General features: G+C 30.2%; 1 protein-coding gene across 2 annotated transcripts in view; it reads right to left on the minus strand.

The window, feature by feature from the left end:
* The window catches only part of LOC129983832 (ATP-dependent RNA helicase DDX42-like), a 50,778-nt gene that overhangs the window by 9,592 nt on the left and 18,548 nt on the right, over positions 1-22,638 (minus strand). For both annotated transcript variants that reach the window (XM_056093488.1, XM_056093489.1), the window contains exons 9-13: positions 12,811-12,939; positions 9,798-9,897; positions 6,856-6,903; positions 5,438-5,629; positions 3,697-3,777 (exon numbers count right to left, since the gene is read on the minus strand). In XM_056093488.1, the coding sequence (XP_055949463.1) occupies positions 3,697-3,777; positions 5,438-5,629; positions 6,856-6,903; positions 9,798-9,897; positions 12,811-12,939 (550 nt within the window). The remainder of the gene's footprint in view (positions 1-3,696; positions 3,778-5,437; positions 5,630-6,855; positions 6,904-9,797; positions 9,898-12,810; positions 12,940-22,638) is intronic.

The raw sequence follows: 22,638 nt of genomic DNA on the forward strand, positions 1-22,638 counted from the left end.
TGAACAGAAACACAAATGTAATATACGAGGGTTGGAGGGTTGGGCAACACTGCTGTAAAAACACCACGCAACAAAACCAACGAATGTCACATATACCACACGTTAGCTACATACTACCTTACCTCTCAGCAGGATGTTTTCAAAACATGAACAACGAAGTTGGATAAAAATTGAATGTGGCAGAGATCGTACAGCACGACCATGTCATCTAGGACTTCAAGAGGCTTGCGGACAATCTGCTTTGCCTTACAGAACTGTTGCAAGATGGGTGAAAGCCTTCAATGAAGAACGCCAAAATGTGGCAGACATGCATCGGCCAGGTCGCCCTAGTGTCAGCGAAGAAGAAGTGCATGCTGTTGCCGCACTAATGAACAGTGATCGATGCCAAAGCATTCGTGAGCTGGTCCGACAGACAGGATTTGCGCAGAGGACTGTGCTGCACATTCTAAAAGAACGCCTGAGCATGAGAAAAATTGCTTCACGATGGGTTATACATCATTTGATGGTTATGCAAAAATGGCTACGATACGATGCTGCTCGAACCCACCTGGAGCACTATGAGTGCGAAGGAGAGGCTTTTTTACGAAGTATCATTGCGCTGGATGAGACGGGCTACATAATACCAACCAAAACTGAAACGCCATTCAAATGAATAACGAGTCACCACGAAGTTCGAAATTTCTTCAGAATCCCAGCAATGTGCAAGTTATACTGATTCTCATGTATGACTGTGATGGTGTCATTCTAACGCATACCGTTCCCCCACAGCAGACCGTCAATGCACAGTATCACTGCTCAATTTTGGAGCACCATCTCAGACCAGCTTTGAGAAAAAAACGGCGACACTTTCTGCAGAACATTTCTATCATTTTGCATGACAATGCTCAGCTGCATGTAGCGCAAGCTGTGGCTGATTTGCTTGATCGATGGGGCTGGGAAGTACTTTACCATCCACCATACTACCCAGATCTAAGACCCTGTGACTTTGACTTAATTCCTAAGATGAAGGAACCACTTTGTGGCATTCGCTTCAAAACTATTCCAGAGATTCTTGCGGCAGTAGACTGGTCCATTCAAACTATCAACAGAATAGGCGCTGTTACAGGTGTTCTGAGACTTCCACATCGTCGGAAACGGGTTGTACACAATGCTGGCGACTACACTGCGTAAAAAAAGTAGAAGGACAGTGTCTTTTTGCCAATTAGTATCTCTTATTTTCTCCTTACTACCAGATATTTATGCAGATTTAGTTTAATGACCCTTGTTTTCATTTTAGGCAAAAATTAAACATCTACCACTAATATTATTAAGAAAATTAGTATATATAATTTCCAATGCGTAAAAAAAAGTAGAAGGACACTTGCTAATATATTTAATTTAGTGAGTTGTTCTTTATGTAAATAGTAATTTTGTACTTTGTTTATCCTTTTCTGTCAAAAAAATCTAATTTGTTTAAAAGTTACGTTGTGTCTCCGTTCTCAGAAATGCCTAAAGGAATACCTTTGAACGATTTGCCAAAAGGGCAAATTTCTGCATATCAAAATGATGGTAAAGGTGTCAGAGAGATTGCTCGATTGTTGCAGGTGAGCCCCAATACAATTTCAAACTTTATCAGAAATCCTTATAAAAATGGAAATAAAAAGAAGACTGGTAGACCGAAGAAGTTAACATCATGTGATGAAAGAAAACTTGCTCGTGTGCTGAAGAAGAACAAAGGAAGTGTTTCAAAGGCAAGAAATCAAGCAGGACTTAATCATGTGACGAAATAAACAGTTTACAACTATATTAAAAGATCTAAAAAATTCATTTTCAAAAAACGGAAACATCATCCCAAGTGTAAACAAGATCACATTGATAACCGTTTAGTGTGGGCTAAGGAGCACATGTCCTGAACTACAGAATGGACTTCTGTGATATTTTCCGATGAAAAGAAATTTAACTTAGACGGTTCAGACGGATATCAGCACTCCTGGCATTGTCTGGGGACTGAAGGCGAATACTATTCAACACGACAAATGGGAGGAGGGAGTTTAATGGTTTGGTTGGCTGTTGGATACGGAGGAAGGACAAGTCTGGTTTTCTTAAATGGTAGGTAAAAACATACAGACTACATTCAAGTGCTGAATTCCGAGCTTCTTCCTTATGCCTCTGACATGGGTGGTGAAGAGTGGAAGTTTCAGCAAGACGGAGCTTCCATTCACACCGCGACTGGAGTCAAAAATTGGTTCCTAACAAATAATGTGGATGTTTTACCATGGCCAGCCAAAAGTCCTGACCTTAATATAGTGGAAAACATCTGGGCAATGCTAGTTCGTCGAGTTTATGCTGATGGAAGGCAATTTGATTCGCAAACTCAGCTTCGAGAAGCATTGAATGACTCGTGGGACAATTTTTGTCAAACTGAAATTCAAACTCTATACAATTCACTTCCAAACAGAATATTTGAAGTTATAAAGGTCAATGGAAAGACCATTCCTTATTAAAGTCACTATTTTTTCATTCATTATAATGCTGTCCTTCTACTTTTTTTACAAAGTTTCAAAAAAGAGAAACTATTTTTGTTGCCATTAATATTTTATGTTTGAACATCATAATTCTGATGTTAAAATTGTATTTTTGAAATATTTGTTAAATGTTTCTAATAAAAATTTTTAGTAAAAATAAAATATTTTTCGGTTATTGTTACAAAATCAAGTGTCCTTCTACTTTTTTTATGCAGTGTATACTGAAGGACTGTAAAATATGGTGACATGAATCACTTTTGTATTCCATGCAAATAAATAGTTGCCATTAAGGTTCCAACCCTCGAATATATACAATGTAAAACACATATTTTTGAGCAGTTTCAGGTCCAAAGTGAGAGAATATACTTCGACTTTTTAGAACTTTATTTTTATTCCATCCCGGGTGGCATAATTTATGCACGAGCAAGAAGAGACGAGTACATCAATATACAGAATGACTCAAAAGCGAGAAGATCATAAAGAGAGTAAAGAAATATTTTTCTCGGTTATAATATACTGTGAGATTCTAATGGAGATTTCTTTATATGTGTCGATTTAGGCACGGGAAATCTAGATATCCTTTAAAAGAATTTGCTTGGCTTAATTTCCCTTCACTCAGAGCGTGTGTGAAAGTAGATTTAAACATTTTTACATAGCTTGTGGTGCATTAATTAAATAAAAAAGGTGGAATTGGATCAGGAAATAAGAGTACATTCTAAAATTAAGTTAATATAGGTTAAATTAAAAATCTTGACGTTAATTAGGATTTAAATTGAATTTTAAAATATTATATATATATATATATATATATATATATATATATATATATATATATTGAGAGAGATAGGGAGAAATAAAATGAATAGAACGTTTATATTTCTTCAGAAATTATCATAAATATAAAACTTTTAAGGCTTTGTATAATTTATAAAAAAATAGCATATACTTTCAATTTAAAATAATTAAACTATACTATAGTCTTTGTTAAAATTGCATACTTATGTGTTCAAATGAACTTTATATTAAAAATAATTAATTTGTAAAGTAAATAACATCATATTTCTTCAAACAATTAGTAATTATTATGAAATTCAACAACAACAAAAAAAATGATGCTAAAACTTTAAGACGAAAATAGTCTTCAGTCTAGTGTGAAAAAAAGTTAATTTTATCATGAGAAATATTGACTCACCTTCATGTTCTTTTAATCTCAAGTTATTGGCTAATTCTTCTGCATTGGCTTTTTTAGTTACAAAAATGAGAATGCTTCCAGCTGTAAAAAGAATATTTTATATTATATATATATATATATATATATATATATATATATATATATATATATATATATATATATATATATATATATATATATATATATATATATATATATGATCAAAGTGATTAAATTTCTTGTATAGAGAATATGAAAATCCAAATTGCCTTTAAAATTCGGGTTATTTACTAACTTTTCATTAAACCACCTTTTAGTTATTTGAAATTTAAACTTAATACTGTAAATTAATAAATTAATGAATTGTGTCAAATATAAGCACTAAATAGAAAAATAAGTATGATAAACTGAACAATAAAATGAAAAAAATTATACAAAAACAACTTGAAATATTAAAAATGTAGTAGAATTATTACATAAAAAAACTAATCAAACTAATGAACAAGAAAATCCCACTTTGAGGAATAGCACAATTACTATATCTCTAGAACATTAATCACTTTCACAGTCAATCTCACCTGTTGACTCATTATTAGACAACAACCAACTTATGGAAGGAAATTTTTTGGGATCTCGATTTCTTACTTAATAGGAGTGTTATACAAAGTTTACATTTCAGTTGTACAAGAGAAAATAAATCACATGCAGCAGAAAAATTTTTCAACGAGAAAAGAGTTTTCCATGCATTTCAAAGTGGGGGTGGGGGGAGAGGAACCTTTCACACCTATCAAACAAAAGACTAAAATTTCATTGTAAAAAGCACAGTACCAATCTGTTCATAGCTTACAAAAGTTTTGTTCTGTTCTAGTCTAATTAGATGCACTGTTTTCATAGCTGAGATTTTATTTAAATCTATGATGATATGGTCAATAAGAATTGACTATGACATCATGGTCAATCAGGTTTTAACCGTAGATTTGTACAACTGTATATATCTAGTGTGTAAACTTTTATACACAGCAGCAGTGGAAGAACGAATGGAAAGAGTAATGATATTTTTATACCATTTACTTATTTCAAATTGAAATAAACAATTTTTATGGTGGATAGAGTAGTTATTTTTCCAACAAAAGTGAGCCACCATTTAATCCCACTTTCTAAAATAATTTCTCCAAAATTTTCTGTCATACTTTCTAATAAATACATTATCTCTCTACCTTGGCCTTGAGCAATGCTAAGACACCCACTAAAGCCACACTTGAGTTTTACACCTTGTAGTACAGTAAAAAACTCTGGTATATGTATAAATTGTATAACATTGATGAACCATACTTGCAAAATATTGATTTTGAGGGTGAATCTAAAGATTTTATTAAATCTAGAGAAAAGATCATGGTACTCCTATGAATTCCAGCTGAGTACATGACTAAAAGGATTTTCTTAAAAACCAGTGGGAAAATGTACAAGAAGGCCTAAAGTTTGATTGTGATGATAATTGATTGTGATTTAATATTACAGTTCCAGATGTAACAAATTTATTGACACAGCCAGAACTCATTGAAAATTATGATGAAAGAAACCTTTACTTGCAAAAAAAGGAGTAGAAAAAAGAAGAAAATTGTGATAAGTATAAATGAGGAAGATTCAACAATCTAGAAGTTGGGATGTCATCATTCCGGATGAAAACAGAGCCTTAAAGCCAGTTGATCTCAAAGACATATAACAAAGCCTCAAACAATTTTTTCTCAATAAACTTATTTACCTGAGAGCAATTCAACTACTTTACTAGTGAGCCAGACCCACTTGGCTGGTCCAGCAGGCATGACTAGAACAATCTGAGTGACATCTTCATTGGCTTCACCTAATTCTCCCTGGACAATCCTTACTGGATCTGTTAAAACATCTCGTGCAAGCCGTTCAATTTTTCGTTTAAAAGTAGCACTGAACATCAATGCTGAAAAAGAAAAATATAAAAAAATAAATAAATAAAAATTTAAAATAAGAAACATGAAGAATGTAAGTATTTAAAAAAGTTTCACTTAATACTTCATTTTTCAGATAAATCGAAAAAAAAATTAATTCACAGTAGATTTCCTAGAAGGAAATTTCACAGCAGAGTTCACCAACCAAAACCATTAGGCTGAATTTATATCAAATTTATTTACTATATTTTTAATGAAAGCTTTTAAGTATGAAAGTCTTTAGGTATGCCATCAATGACAATTTACCCTCTTTCACTCTATTTCAAAATATGTTCTAAAATAAAATATTGGCAGAGACCTCAATTATTAGCGAATTGGTCAATAGTTGGACCAGTTTCGCTAAATAATTCATAAATTTGAAGCAAGTTTAATCAATTAATTGTTCTATCATTATTATGCACATACAATTCAATATAATACTTTGTTGTGATAGTATGTAGTTCTCCAAATTTTGATGGAAAAAAACTAAACTGACTTCTCAATACTAACTGCATTCAGCAATCATATTAATGTTATTAACATTGTCATCAACCAATTTTGAAGAAATATATATTACTGGAACAAAAAATAATATTTAAATAGTGATTCCATAACAATAATAAAGTTTTCTGATTAGTTAGCTATGCTTGTGTGAAAAAAATTCACCCACCTGTTAAGTTAGAAGCTCATGTCTTTTACTGTAATATATCTTGAAAATGGAGGCAGAGAGGAAAAAATGACTATTGATAATGTATTTAGCGGCTAGGTGATTTCATATAAAATAAAAATTGGCAAAATCAGTAGCATAGTGTTTGTATAGTTATGTTCCCTATACCCCCCTCATAGTGATTATGAAAAAAAAGAAGGGAGAAAAAGTGAGAGAGAGAGAGAGAGAGAGAGAGAGATTTTTTTGGAAAATGGGGTTCATTGAAGGTAGGTGATTATTAATGGTGTATCAACTAGTACTTCTGACAGGGGGACTGGTGCTACAGTTTTACGAATTATTTTAAATATATAAATTTTAGACAATCTGTCTGCTAGACATGGCTAGTGAGTAACTAACATGTATTTTTTTTAAAAAAAGAAATAAACCAATTTTGATTAAATCAATTCTGTTAAAAGATGATAAATATCATTTTTTATCAAGAAATAAAAATTTTGTATCTATTATATATTATTGTATTATAATAATGAAAGATTTCAGTAATAATCAACTTACTTTGTCTATCTGGGCGAACATGATCACAAATTGAGCGAACTTGAGGTTCTACAAAAGTCAATCTTAAATTAAAATGAATCTCAAAGACATCAAGTTTAATTTATTACCAATAACAAATGAATCATAAAAACATAAATCAGAAATTAAATGTGCGTGAATATTAATTTAGAAAGTAAGTTATATATATATAATAAATTAATTATAATAGCCAAACAATTATTATATAAATATAATAACTGCCATTGAATAAACTCATCATAATGCAAAATTCTGTACTTTTTCCATGATGAGTATACTTGTCAAAAGTAGTTAACTGATTAAAAGATATTTTTCTACTCTTAATGAAAGGGGGGGGGGACTCAAAAGGACCTTAAAATTTAAATCAAATATTTTCATTCAAATATGCTATTCTTTTCTTACTATTTCTAGATGTTTAAATTCAGAATACTAAAAACATTTTTTATGCTCATCCTGCAGTAATTAATAAGGAAATAATAATAATAAAATAATATTTATCGCCATATAGTTATAACTAACATTAATTTAACATAAGCTACTTCTAGCTACTCTTTTGACAAATGCATTAACACAAGTCAAATCAAATTTATTTTTGGGAAAAAAAAATGTTACTCCCATAATAGTTTAATCTTATTTTTGATCAATGTGTGGTATTATGTTGTAAATATAGAAAAATGTAAAAATAAAATGATACAGATAAAAACCAACAAATCTTTATTTACAGTCAAACAAATGAGCTAGAAACAAAGTGCTATTAAAATATTTTAAATTACCTCCTTTGGCAACCAGCTGATTCACCAGGAATATTGGTTGTATTTACTTTCAATTACACCTCTTACGCATTACTTGATACTCATAATTCTCTCAATTATATAATTTTAAGCCCCAAATTGTGATTACATTAAAAAATGTTACTTTAGTAGATTCATATTTGTTCTGTTCATGTATATGAAACATACTAATGTAATAGCCAATTCATCTATCTTTTAACATCATGACACTATAACTTATTTTCTTACTATTCATATTTTACACAGAATCCTTGTTTCCATAAGCTTTCAATAATTGAATAAAAATATGCAATTAAATTTTTTATGAAACAGTCACAACAGTTTGAATATCATTACAACAATATATCTATTATTGCAAATTATACAAAAATATTTTTTTAAAAAACTGTCAAACTTCAAAAAAATTATCTCAATTAAACTACTATAATATTTGCAGAAATAACTACAAAAAACAACAAATTCTTTAAATAATTTGAATTTTTTAACAAATCTCTGTTATACATATTTCTATACTCTGAAGTATATTTGTGCTTAGTTTAGTAACTCTTTAAGTCAAAGCTTTCTTACCAGCAAAACATGCACATTCTGATTTATAGAGAACACAATCATATAGTAGAAATAGAGATCGGCATTTTAAGCTTCTCTAACAAACCCTTAATTCCTCAAGTTATTTGATTCTGCTACAAATTCAAAATCCCTATTCTCTGCCATTTCAGTTATTTATATCATAGATTTCTGTAGTGTCAAAATCATTTCTTTGATTTAACCCCCTTTATATCAGTAATATATTTCTTGTCTTATTCTCTCCATCTATTTTAGATTGCGATCTTTGCTCATCCATACTTGGAAGATATTTAGAGCATGTATTTTTCTGCATGCATCTAATATCTTAAATGGTTTTAAAATTTTCTACAGCAGCACATTTTTAAAAAATTAATATAAAACCACACACTTTTTGAAATATTTTTTTATTTTAATTTTTATTTAAGAAAATGCCCTTTCAACTATCGTCTGGATTTGGGGTAGTTTTCCAGAATCTTTATTATCTCCCACAATTTCTGATAAGACTTGATCTTTCAAATATTTTGATAAAAACGTAGCAGCTTGATTCTAAAATTGTTACACACTATAAATTCTACTGAAATACAAACCACGATGTTCAAAAAGTTATTAAATTCTCATAAAAAGACCACCCCTTCTTATTTTCAATTCTTTACACAACCATTAAGATTTTAAAACAATCAATTATTACTCTTAACATTAGTATAATGAATGACTTAATGTACAGTAAAAATATGAAGATTTTCATTTGTTATATGATTTACTGAGTAATATAATAATTCAAGTACTGAAAGAATCCCGTAATATGAAATTTTAATATAGAATCTAATTGTTGTGAGGAAGACAACAATAAATATATATATATATATATATATATATTTAGTTTTTTGTTTTGAATCTTGACAACTTGCTTTTAAATTTTCTTACATTGTGACAACTAAATAAAAAACAATTACATTTTTATTTCATAAACAGCATAGTACTTTAAATCATTTTATAATAAACTTTAACAATTACTGACATATGACATTTGTACGTATATTTTTACTGGAATTCAAAATATTTTTTGTACACCAAGTAGGTGGCTCCCACAACTGAAAAATGTTGGAAACTACTGAAGTATATCAATTTCTGGGCAGAGAATACTTAGTTACCACTCGAATTAAACTAGGGAAAATAATCCAGAAAGCTATTTTTGTTAAAAATATTTCTGTAAAATAATATGTATATAGTACTAAGTTTATTAATTAACACTTTATTTCATTTTTTTTTTATCATGCAGAAATCAGAAGTCTCTATTTAATTCACAGGTTAAGTTATGGGTTATTTTTGAAATCAAAATGCATTTGCAAGAAAACTTTTGTGCTAATATTTGGGGAGTTAGCAATATATATATAAACAAAACTTTGAAACCAAAGCCTCACTATATTTAAGCAGGCTGATTTTTTTCACACTTAGTTCATATTTTTATTCCAATTATGAAGTAATTCTGGATCATAAAGATAAAGAAATAAAGATAATTCACAAGAAATATCTTGATTATATATACAAGTATTTCTGAACAAAACTTACCAAAACCCATGTCAAACATTCTGTCGGCTTCATCTAAAACAAGAAAAGTGACTCTTCTGAGATTAGTGGCCTTAGCTTTGATGAGATCAATCATTCGGCCCTATATAAGAAGATTAGAAAAGTCAACTTCTTCAAACTAGATTAACAGGAAATACAAAAGTTAAGTCAGTTACAATTATAAATTATGGGTAACAAAATATTCTCTGAAAACAATTTTTTCAGATGTATACAATAAATGCAGAGCAAATTCATTCATAATGATATAGTATTGGGGAATTTATGAACATACAACTTATGAATTTCATATACTTATGAAATACTAGCCGCCTTTGGCGACCAGCCGGTTCGCCAATCTTAATGTTCGTTAAAATTTTAATAATTAAATATTTTATGCAATTTCTACTTTAATAGCTTCTTCATCAAAATATTTTAAAACTTCAAATTTTGATTATCATATAATTCATTCATAATATTATAAAGGCCTTCAGTCATAACGTAATATGTATCTCTCTCATTTTCTGTTAGCACCCGTAGAATTTATGCTTTAAATTAAAGTGGAAAGAATTTATCTTCAATTAATATAATAATATTTTTCACTGAAACAAAGCATTTTTTTATAATCTGATTACTGAAAATAGAGTCACTCAGCGTTTAAACTTTATGGGCACTAAAGAATATCTTTTTTAATTTATGTAATATCTCAAGAGTTGGTCAACAAAATTTTCTTAGATTCATTATAAGCAGATCGATTAATTAACAATGTTTAAATTTAAATGCATCAAACACTAAGAAAATAAAGCGAATCGTTTAAAATAAACGGTTGAAAACAGGTTTTAAAAAAACTACTTAAAAAACGATGTACTTAAAACTATAAGCATATACAAAAAATATATAACTAACATAAATACAATTTACTTACAAAAGCATGCAACTAACCCAAAAATAATTTAAATCATCCATTGATAACGTTGTCATGGCAACAATCAGAACAGAATGCGCATGCGTGAATTTTCTTCGCCGGTTACGTAACGCAAATACGTGATTTTTTCTACGCCAGTTGGGGTAACGCTATGCGGATTAGAAATTTTTAATTTCCTTTATTCTGTTTTATTTTAATTCAAAAGTACTTCAGAATGAATCTGAAAGATTGATTCATTAACAATGTTTAATTTTAAATGCATCAAACAGTAAGAAAATAAACAGAACCGATTGAAATAATCCGCCGAAAAATTTTAACCCTAGCCTCATTACTGTTGGGAGAAAAAAAAACTGAAGCCTTTCTCGTTTGGCGCTGGGGATAATGGAAGATTTTTTTGGCGGAAAAGTTGGCGGTGGGGAAAATGGAAGATTTTTTTGGCGGGAAAGTTAGTTTTTAATTAATAATTAAAATTCTAATTAAAAATTCGAAAAAAGAAACCCCAGGTGCACATTCCCAACCTCCAAGGTATACATGTACCAAATTTGGTAGCTGTATGTCAAACGGTCTGGCCTGTAGAGCGCCAACACACACACACACACACACACACACACACACACTGAGCTTTATTATAAGTATAGATGAGAAAATTGCCAAATAATGTATGTTGTTCTGATTACTATTCTTCAAAGGTTTTCATACATAAAATTATATATATATAATGAGATATCTTGATCTAATCAATGCCATGAAAGTATCTTTTTTGCAAAAATTATCTTACTTTTTTTCAAAAACGCCATCTATAATATAATAAACAAACTGATTTATTCAAATTATTACGAAAAAAAAGAATAATTATAATATATATAAACACTAACACAGAAGCAAATATATAAAATAAAATTATATGAATTTAAATACTAATTTAGATTCTCTCTCTCATATATATATATGAGATAAGGAGTAATATATAAATATTTTTAAAAAATCAAGAAAATTAGTATATTATCTAATTGCTTGTTATAATATACAGACTCCATGAATGTTAAGAAAATTAAGGAACAACATATTTCATTGCAAAAAAAGTTTGGAAGTTAATTTGTAAATGAATAATACAATTATAAGGAATGCTATAGACAGCAAAATAGTGAAAGATAAAAATAAAAGTGCAAAAACACAAACATACACACACACACACAAATAGGATTTCTTAAATCTAATATTCAAATTCAAAAGAGGCAAGCCATATATAGTTTTTTATAATATTTTCATATTATATATGTTTAAGTAATTTTCTTATATAATTATATAAGAATTAATACCTTAATATAATCAGAAAATGAAATAAAATCATTATAATTTTATTCATTTTTTAAAAAGATATTTATTAATGTCATTCATTTCATTATATTTATCTCGCAAATCTTCAACATACTGATACAAGTTCTTTTAATATAAATTTTAGCATATGTTTAAAAATAATAATAAAAAATCATAGTCTTTTAGATAAATGTCTTACAATAGAAAGAATTCTTGAAAATGTATTTTTACATTCATAAATGTTTATATTTTCATATATTTATATTATACAAAAAGCATGCATAATAGCTCAACGATTAATTAATAGATATTATATAATTAGGTCGAACATGTTAAAAGGAATTAAAAAATATTCTCCAAATGTTCATACAGGAAAATGTTCGTTAATGACCTAATTAGCTGATTGCAGTGTATTGCTTGATGAAATCAAATACTTGATTCAGCGAACTACAAGACTTAAACTAAACATATAATCAGCTACTATAATTTTATTACCTGATATTATAACATTTAAAATTCTCATTATTTGCAAAAACATTTTTGTGACTTTTGAATAATTTGAATTCAGTTAATGTATTTAAATTAAAGTAATATATAAATAAGTTAAGCTAAATTAATAAATTTCAATTTAAATGCTCTGAGGAACAGATTTAAAACGTTTATTTAAAAAATCAAATAATCCTGTTCCATATACCTAGAAAAATTTAATTTCGCAAAAAAGCAATACAATCTACGATATCTAAAAATGTGAAAAATTTAAGAAGATGCATGACTTACAGGTGTTGCCACAACTATCTCTGCTCCTTCCTGCAGTGCTTTAGTCTGCTCCCACTTGCTGCCCCCTCCAAAGCAGCAGACTACACCGATACCATACACCTTTCCAAAACGCTTGGCTTCTGTATAAATCTATAATAAAAATTAAAAAAAAAAGGGAGAGAAACATATTTATTTCAAATTGTACATAGCCTTCAACATACATTGTAAGTACATTTTAAAATCCTTCCGAACAAAGAAGTAATAAAATATTTCGTAATATGTGCAGTTTTAACCCGTTCAGGACCATGATCACATACATATACGTGATCACGCGATTCTCCCTCCACGACCCACGGTATTGTATATGAGACAAGCCTTTCCCACTCCAGGAGCCTATAATCGCGTATACGTGATTTCAATTTGAAACATTTTATTAAAATTTGTTAAAAGGCAGTAGATGGCGGTTGAAGTCCCTTATAATTTTGAAGTATATCTCACAGAGTGCTGACTTTCAATCTACGCTTTCGGTTCTGAGCCTTTTTTATTTTTTTTACTTAATTTGGGGTATTTAAGCATGTAAACAATTTCACGTGTTCAACTGTTCGAGAGGATTCGGCATTTAAAGGGAAATGATTTATTTTGCTCAGGGTTTTTGTTTATATTTTGACTGAGTGGGAAAGGATGGAATGCTTATTGGTTTATGTAGGAGGAATAGATTTGTCGTTTGCAGATTTGGGATCACTACATGGAATTTTTATGTTTTTGATCAGTTCTATTTTACTTTCCCATTACGAAAAGAATGAAACACTTAACAATCTAATTGTATGGCATTTGACCTTCATATGCGGAAAGGCATTGGTTTCTGTTCGGCATTTCTAGATTTCACAGATTTTTTGGTATAAATAGACCTTTATATGTGGAAAGGCATTGGTTTCTGTTCGGCATTTCTTGATTTCATAGATTTATTGGTATAAACAAACGGTTCTCTAAAAGTGTACGTGGGATTTTAAAGGGACTCTGGCGTTCTTGTTGATTGCTTTGGTTTTTTTCGTTAGAAGAATATGGGAAAGTGTGTTCAGATAACTGTTGCTGGCGGCAAGAGTGAAATATTATAGATTTCTTATATTTATAACTTTGTTTTTATGTGTATATTATTTGTTTTCGTGGATATAATTAAAAGTTGAGTGCTTTGCTTATTTCATTCATTTCTATTAATGTTATAGCCTTTATATTAATACATATTAAGTAGTAGTAAATTACAAATGATACTTGTAAAATTGAAGTCATTACATTAAAATAATAATTATATATATATATATATATATATATATATTGAAGACATAGATGAGACATTTTACATTTTTAAATTAATTTTAATATCCACTCCGGGAAAGCATAATTATTTACAAGCAGAGACGCGGACAAGACACGCCCGCCACAGCGCGTCACAAAAGCGGAAGTCGAAAAAGAACGAAATAAATTATCCCTCGTCTTATATAACCTGAGATTTTGATAGGGAAAATATTTCTTCATAGTGCTATTATATTAATAAGATTCTGATATGGATTTCTGACGCATGTCAATCACAAGTAAGGGAAACACAGGGATCTTTTAAAAAGAATGTGCTTATTGGACATTTTCCTATCCTTTCAAGCGGAGCGTGAGAATGTGTCGGCGTTTAGTTCGATTCAGCAATTTTACAAAGCTATTCTTGAATTAATTAAGTAGAGAAAGTGGAATTGGATCACGAAATAAGAGAATATTTTAGAATGAAGTTACTATGGGCTAAATTAAGATAAAACCTTGGAAATTAATTAAATTGAAATTAAAGTTTAAAATATCATTACATATATATATATATATATATATATATATATATAATGATATTTTAAACTCTTAATTTAAATCAAATTAATTTCCAAAGTTTTATCTTAATTTAGCTCATACTAATTTCATTCTCTTATTTCCTGATCCAAATTCACTTTCTGTTTAATTAATTCAACTGAAGTTTTGTAAAAATGATGCGCAATCAGTTCCACGTGCCTAGTGAAAGTGATCCCTTCGGTGCCTTTATCCAAGGTCAACACGTGTACTGAATTGACACGTGGCCGGAAATTTCATGTTATATAAGACTAGTGATCATTTTTTTTTTGTCCTTCTCTTACTTCTGCTTTTGTTCCGCTCTGTTGTGGACGTGTTCTGTCCGCGCCTGCTTGTAAAAAATTGCCTTCCCGGGATGGATTAAAATGAATTTAAAAATGTAAAATGTATCTTCTATGTCTTCGAACCTGCCTTATGCTTTAAGAATTATATGCTTACATATTATTTAGTCGACAGGATAGTTTCCTGTGAAAAAATTTCAAATTAATTGCGAGAATTAAAATTAAATCCGCTGAAAAGGAATCACGCAATAGCTCTTCGTCGACACCGATGGTTTTTGCCACGGCTATGCTGTTTCCGTAGCTTTCCGCCGTTCCAAGCCGACGCAATATCCTTTATCGTCCGAACTCTAAGGTCCGGTCCAGTTTTCATCGAATTATCCGGCTGCTCATCGCTACTCCTGCTGTAAGGTCCAACACTCCGGCTTAATACGCTTCTGTTTGTACTCCATTTCATCATGTGCGTGCTCCTTATATTTTCAAGTAGTTCCAACTCCTTATGTGCAATGATTCATCCAGTTTTTCAAATATTATTTCTGTTTTATATTATCATCACAATTGTGTTGGTTCATCTGTCCAGTGCTCAAAATTATCTTTTTGAATGAAAGTCAAGATTTATATTTTGTGCTTTTGATTTTATTTTGAATTGCATTTTTCAATTACAACATAGTTGCAAATAATCTTTTTATATTATTATTTAAAATATTATGATGTTTTTAATTTTTTCATATCTATTATTTAAAATCTATTTCATAATATTATAATTTGTTGAATTTGAAATTTACGTACATGCTGTTAAAATCAAGAAAGATAATTTCCCCAAAGAAATTAAATTTATCTTTAAATAAAAGAAAAAATAAATAATTAAAAGTCATAACACATTATATCAGAGAAAATTAGTTAATACTCCAGAGGAAAATTTGTTACACCTCTGATTGTAATGAAACTATACTCTGGTATTTATTGTGTCAAATTGCTTGTTGCTTTAATATGCATACAGACCTTGTGAACGAAAAAAGTAGCATACCAAGATTCTTATATACTTAATAATTAATGGCACCTTATAATTAGACTAATTTAGTAAATACCTGAGGAAAAATTTTTACATTTCTGACAGTCATTAAGCTACCCTCTATTATAACTGTGTCAAAATACATATTTACAAATACATATATATATATATATTTTCAATTAACCAAATATTTATTATTATTATTATTTTCCAAATATTTATCTTATAAGAGTATTTTGAATCTTGTGTTTGTCACATTCATTTACAAGTGCTTTGTTTGAAATCTTTGAATTTTGCATTAATTAAGTTCCAAGTTTTTCATTTGATATTTTTGAATTTTGTAATTATTATTATCATTTCCAAATGATTTATTTGAAATGCATGAATCTTATATTTATTTACATTTCCAAAAGTTTTATATGAAACCATTCAATTTTACAAGTATTATTTTCATTTCCAAGATTTTCATTAGATATTTTTGAATCTTATATTTATGGTTTCAGTTCCAAGTGTTTAATATGAAATATTTCAATTTTGCAAGTATTATTTTCAGAACCAAGTTTTTTACCAGAAGTTTCGAATCTTGTGTTTTTATTTACAGCTAAAATACTTAATTTAAAATCAAAACTATACTGATATTTCATTTGGGTGAAATCACAACAATATTGATATAATATTTAATAATTTAATATTTCATTTCTAATTTAATAATCTTGTTGAGTCAGATTTCCTAACCTTTAAGAATAATATACCATTGATTATACTCCCCAAATTGAATTGTATAGTTCAGTTTTTACAGAATAACAGCCAGAATGCATTTGTTCACTGTATCATTTTAATTTTAATATTTCGTTGCTGGTATTGATGATTATTTAAGTTTATATATTATTTTCAAAAATACAATTCTTGGTCTTTTATGTTTCAAATATAAAATGACGAGTGGGATTTGTGTATTAATGTAAAGGCAAGGGAAACTTAGGTGTCATTTTCAATATACTTTGAAATTAAACTTACTCAGACACCACTGTAATCCTTCGGACGCACTTCCACGTCTTGCGGAGGGGGGATTGTAATGATATTTTATACTCTTAATTTAAACCAAATTAATTTCCAAAGCTTTATCTTAATTTAGCCCACAGTAATTTCATTCTCTTATTTCCTGATCCAATTCCACTTTCTGTTTAATTAATTCAACTGAAGCTTTGTAAAAATGATGCGCAATCAGTTCCACGCGTCTAGTGAAAGTGATCCCTTCGGTGCCTATATCAACACGAGTATTGAATTGACCCGTGGCCGGAAATCCCATGTTATATAAGACTAGTGATCATTTGTTTCGTCCCTTTCTTTCTTCTGCTTTTGTTCCGCACTGTTGTGGACGTGTTCTGTCCGCGCCTGCTTGTAAGTAAATTGCCTTCCCGGGATGGATTAAAATGAATTTAAAAATGTAAAATGTCTCTTCTGTGTCTTCGAACCTGCCGTCTGCTTTAAGAATTATATGCTTTTACACACACACACGCACTTGTAAAATTAGGCTAAACTGCGTGGGCCCGTGGTGACGCTCTACTTCGGAGTGTTCGGTCTTCTGAGAGCGCTTCGTTCTCCACTCGTTGGTCATGAAGTTGTAAGAAACTGATTCAATCATTTTAAAATAGAAGGAATTTTTTGCTTTAAAATAATTAAATGAATTTCATTACACTGTAAAACCTCAAAAAGTCGCCATTTTCTTCTGGTTTCAACAAGGTCTCATACCCAATAATGTAAAATAATTTCCCTTTACCAATCACTAAATTTAATTCTGTTCCAGATAACTCGTCACCCTCAAAAATGATCAAAAGTATCTTCTTTATTTTGCATGTCATCCTCTTATTGTTTTAGATCCACCTCTTCATTTTAAGAAAGCCTTTGCGAGGAATTTGCAATCAAGCTCGTCATTTCAGCAAAACACTAATAAGTCTATATATCTACTAAGCATTCTGTTTCATACAAAACCCATTTTGGGTATTTAGGCTCTTGGAATTTCTCTGTGGAAGTATACTTCTAGCTGCTATTCATTCAATGCACTTCTCGCTGCAATTCTTCGAATGTAAACGTTTTCATTGACCACTCCTGAGTGTGCTTTCATTATAGAGAGAAAACCTTGCCATAAGGGCTATTTTTTTTTCTCTTGCAATTTCGTGGTTCGATTATATTTTTAGCATGTCAGAGATTACCTCGTTACCTTTCAAAGAAAAAAAAAAAATACTTCACTTTTTGAAAAATCAAATGTTTCGAAAATAGTTTTTGCCAAAAAAACACCATATTCTCAGTACCACATTAAACGATCATCACGCGTAAACATTAGTGGTAATGAGGTCGCTGATAGATTGACCAAAGAGAGTGGTGAGAATGAAACGACCATCGGCTTTTCGCTTCCTTATCAAGAACTATACTCAAATGAAAGATCTACCCAATTTAATATGGCACATTCCACCTGCACACCAATGGTACAAGGGAGCATCCTCTGGCACTCTGCTGGAAATCAAATGTGATCGTGACTGCCAGATTGCTTTGGCTAGACTAAAAAGCGGTCACCTTAAGTTTTTTTCCTTTGAAAGTGGTAGAAAAATCCACCCCCCTTGTAAAAAATGTTGTGACCATCCAGCTTTACCGGATCACATTCTGGGTTGTATCGGAACTTTCTAAGGGAGACTTAACATCCGATTTCCTTATTACTACAGATTTTCTGGCGGTCAACAACCTACTGCAGCTGATCTTATGTATGTCAGATCTTTTGAGGATAAGCAATAACAACTACATTAAACGATATTTTTTTCATCAAAACTAAGAAGCTAACTAAAATGACAAAAGAAAGAGAATGAGGAAAACGAAGTCTAATAACGAAATCAAGGAGGTTTTAGTTCGATGGCTAAAATATATCCGATTGCAAAGTATGCCAATTTCTGCCATGATTCTCAAAAAAAAAGCCATGGAAATTGTTGAGTTCAGCATTAAAGATTTCGGCGCAGGCTGGAATGTTTCAAAGACAGACATTTTGAAACATTTTTTTTAAAACGGTTTGCAGAGAAGGAGCAGCTGTTTATGATGATGCTACAGAAGATTGGAAGAATAGTGTTATCAAGGACATATTATCAACGTTTGATATATCAAATGTTTTCAATCTTGATCAAACTGACTTATTTTACCGTCTTTTGCACATCATCTAAGGGTGAGCAGCACGCTTCTGGAAAAGGAAGTAAACAACACCTAACAGTTCTGCTTGGAGCTAATATAATAGGAAATGAAAAACTAAAACTACTTGCGACAAGTAAAAGTAAAAGCCCATGCTGCTTTAAAATGTTAAACCCCTCCAACATTGGGGCAGTGTTATTTGGAATGATGAGACCAAAATCTCCTTCTAAAATATTCTTTTATCTTCTGATCGGATTCTACTGTTTCTACTTAATTAATTCAAGAAAATCTTTATAAAATTGCTGCATCGGCTAAACGCATGAAGGGCAAGAAAATTGTCCAATAAGCACATTCTTTTTTAAAAGATCCCTGTGCTTCCCTTACTTGTGATTGTCATGCGGCAGAAATCCCTATCAGAATCTTAATAATATATTAGCACTACGAAAAAATATTTTCCCTATCAATATCACAGGTTATATAAGACGAGGGATAATTTATTTCGCTCTCTTCCTGACTTCTGCTTTTGCGTCGCACTGTGGCGGACATGCCTTGCCCGCGCTTTTTTGCAAATAAATCATGATTGCCTCCCGCGAGAGAATAAAACGAACTTAAAAATACAAAGTCTTCTTCACTGTCTTTGAAGCTTGCCTCCTACTTTCAGAATTTTTTTTGTTTTAAATTAAACGTTTATATATATATATAAACACACACACACACAACCATAAGAATTTGATACAAAAATCTAAAAATTTAAATTACAAATTTCCAAGATAGATGGCATTGCAAGGATTTTTATAGAGTTCGATGTGATCGATTCAAAAAATTTCAACAGGCAGGAAACGTGGCCGATGTGTTTGTTGGTAACATGGATCCTACTCAATCCATTGTCAAAACTGTGAAAATGTAGTGACACTTACTGCAGTTATTGAGCGTCATCCGAATACATTTGTTAGACTTACAAATGAATCCAGAATAAAGCCATCAATTTTGTCAGAATAATGTTTAAAACATTATATGTTTTCATACAAAATTCAATATTGGCACGCTATAACGGTTCGAACAAAATGGCAAAAGAAGGATTCCACAATAAGATCCTTGACATGATTGATGGTCCTCAAAACCTTCGGTTTTGATATTGTCCGAATATGGATTATAGATGAAGTACATTTTCAACTGGATGGTGTTGTTAACAGACACAATTGATGATTTTGTAATACCCAAAACTCACATTTGCCTCACTCAGGATTATTCCAATCCCCAAAACTGACTATTTGAGTAACAATTTCCTACAAAAAAATCAATGGGCCCTGTTTCTAGTGAGAAATGGTGACTTCTGACCAGTATATAGAATTCTTGCAACACTCTTACTCAATAAGCATTAAAACATCGACCAGCCCTAGCATGGCTTGCTCAATTCACACACATTTGATTTTTAGGACGAATACTTTAGTTCTAGAGTTATTTTATTTAACTATTCAACCTTTAAGGGAAAAGGAAGGACTGGCCTCTGTATTCACCCGACTTCATTTTTTGCGCTTACTTTCTATGAGGCACACTGAAAGACATTGTATATCACAACAATGTTTTTTTAAATATTCGATGAGCTGGAGAAGGCTATTTATCCATCTTGTAGATCAATTTTCTGTGATAAATTAAACTGATAATTTCATTCTTTGTTTGCAACATATGTGTTGTGCAACAGGAATGCATTTTGAATCGTCTTTGATATGATAACCATCATGTACGCATGGTAAACCATCTTCAATGCCATCGACCAGTAGATTTATAATTATAATTTTGTTGTTTTTATATTCATCGTCATTTTTTTGAAATAAGCATACCATTGGTTCCATGCTTCTGCTACCATTTCTGAGTTATTTATTTTCAAAATTAGGGATCCTTTATGAAACACCTTATATCACATTAAAAACAACAAATAATTTAATACCCATTATCTCAAAATTTAATGAAACTTTGTATGCTTGTTCCTTCTATAGGGAAAGAAAAAAAAAAAAAGAAAAAAACATTTGCCATATCTCAAACAGGTTAAATGCTTTACTCAGGTTTCACAGTCTATCAAAGCACTAGGAATTCTGATTTTTACTAGATACATTGGGAGAGTTATATTTGTTTTAAGGTTAAAAATGTTATACTTTACTTATTTACCAATGAATGTAGCTAAAAAATTTTATGAATATTCATCAATAGGTAAGGAATCTAGAAAAAATATCAAGTCAGCATCTATATATACATGGGTAGAAAAAGAAACCTCAATATGTTAATTATAGACTTTTTAAACTGAAATACAAAGTTTATTGTATTTGGAGTATGTTAAAAAAAATCAAAGAAAAATTATTATTTCAAAAAATATGCCTTATTAAATAAAAAAAAGAAGAAATTTTCAATCTCATTTATTTTTTATTTAATAGAAAAAATTATTTTAAAATTCATGTGCTTATCCGTATTATGTTAAATTTAAATGTTCTTTAATTTCCATTTCATCTTAAAAAATTATGAAATATAATCACTATTGTCTATTACAGCCACTATTATTATTATCCATTTGACTTGAAGAAACGGGATTTTAAACTAAAGAACTACTAAAGCAAACATTTTATTTACTAAGTTAGGTACATAATTACTAAGTTTGTTAGAATAGAAAATGCATTGAAGCATAACTTACCATATTTCAAATTCATGGTGCATTGTTCTTCAACTGTCACAAGCATTTTCATAACTTCATTAAACATCAATTATGCATTCTTGAGAGAATTGGTAAATACTATTTTGAAAGATTTCATGATTGCAAGGACATGTAACATGTACATTATGTATGCAAATTCCAAGAGGAATGATGCATTCGTAATGCATGATGGTCCATGAGGACGAAAAACTTCACAGTGTTATCTTCTCCATGTATTTATTTCACTTTCCATACTAAATACTGCAAATTGTCATAAATGCCACAAATAAACAACTGGTAAACAAATCTTTCTTCATATAACAAGTTGCTGATTGTTATAAAAGTTGAAAATAATAACAGATTTTTCATCATCACAGATTCTTCTAGCCTTTGCTGAAAACTGAAATAATTTTGTTTCTCAAAGAATTTCAACAACTTTGATGCCGTTTTCCATGCAGAATCAAATGCATTTTTAGAAATGTGTTGGAAGTGAATACTGTAAATACCGATTCTGCAAAAGTTCATTCGGTGTTGAATTTGTCTGTCCAGATGATGCTGATGACTTTCCTTCCTCGATAAACATCTGATAGAGCTTCTATTCCATCACATTCTGTTTTCCCAGATTTGTTGCAAAGAGAGTTTGAGTTGATAGAATTTTTCATACACATGCAGATTCTCGAAATTCACTATTTGTATTCAACAAAGCTTTCATAATCATAGTTCTAAAAATTTGATTGAATAAACTGGACAAAATTGACTTTTAATGGATAGTTATATCAGCATACATTATCTTTCTGCTCCTTGATAAACAATATATAAGTTTTTGT

Source organism: Argiope bruennichi, chromosome 9 (genome assembly GCF_947563725.1).
Source record: "Argiope bruennichi chromosome 9, qqArgBrue1.1, whole genome shotgun sequence".
Lineage (NCBI taxonomy): Eukaryota > Metazoa > Arthropoda > Arachnida > Araneae > Araneidae > Argiope > Argiope bruennichi.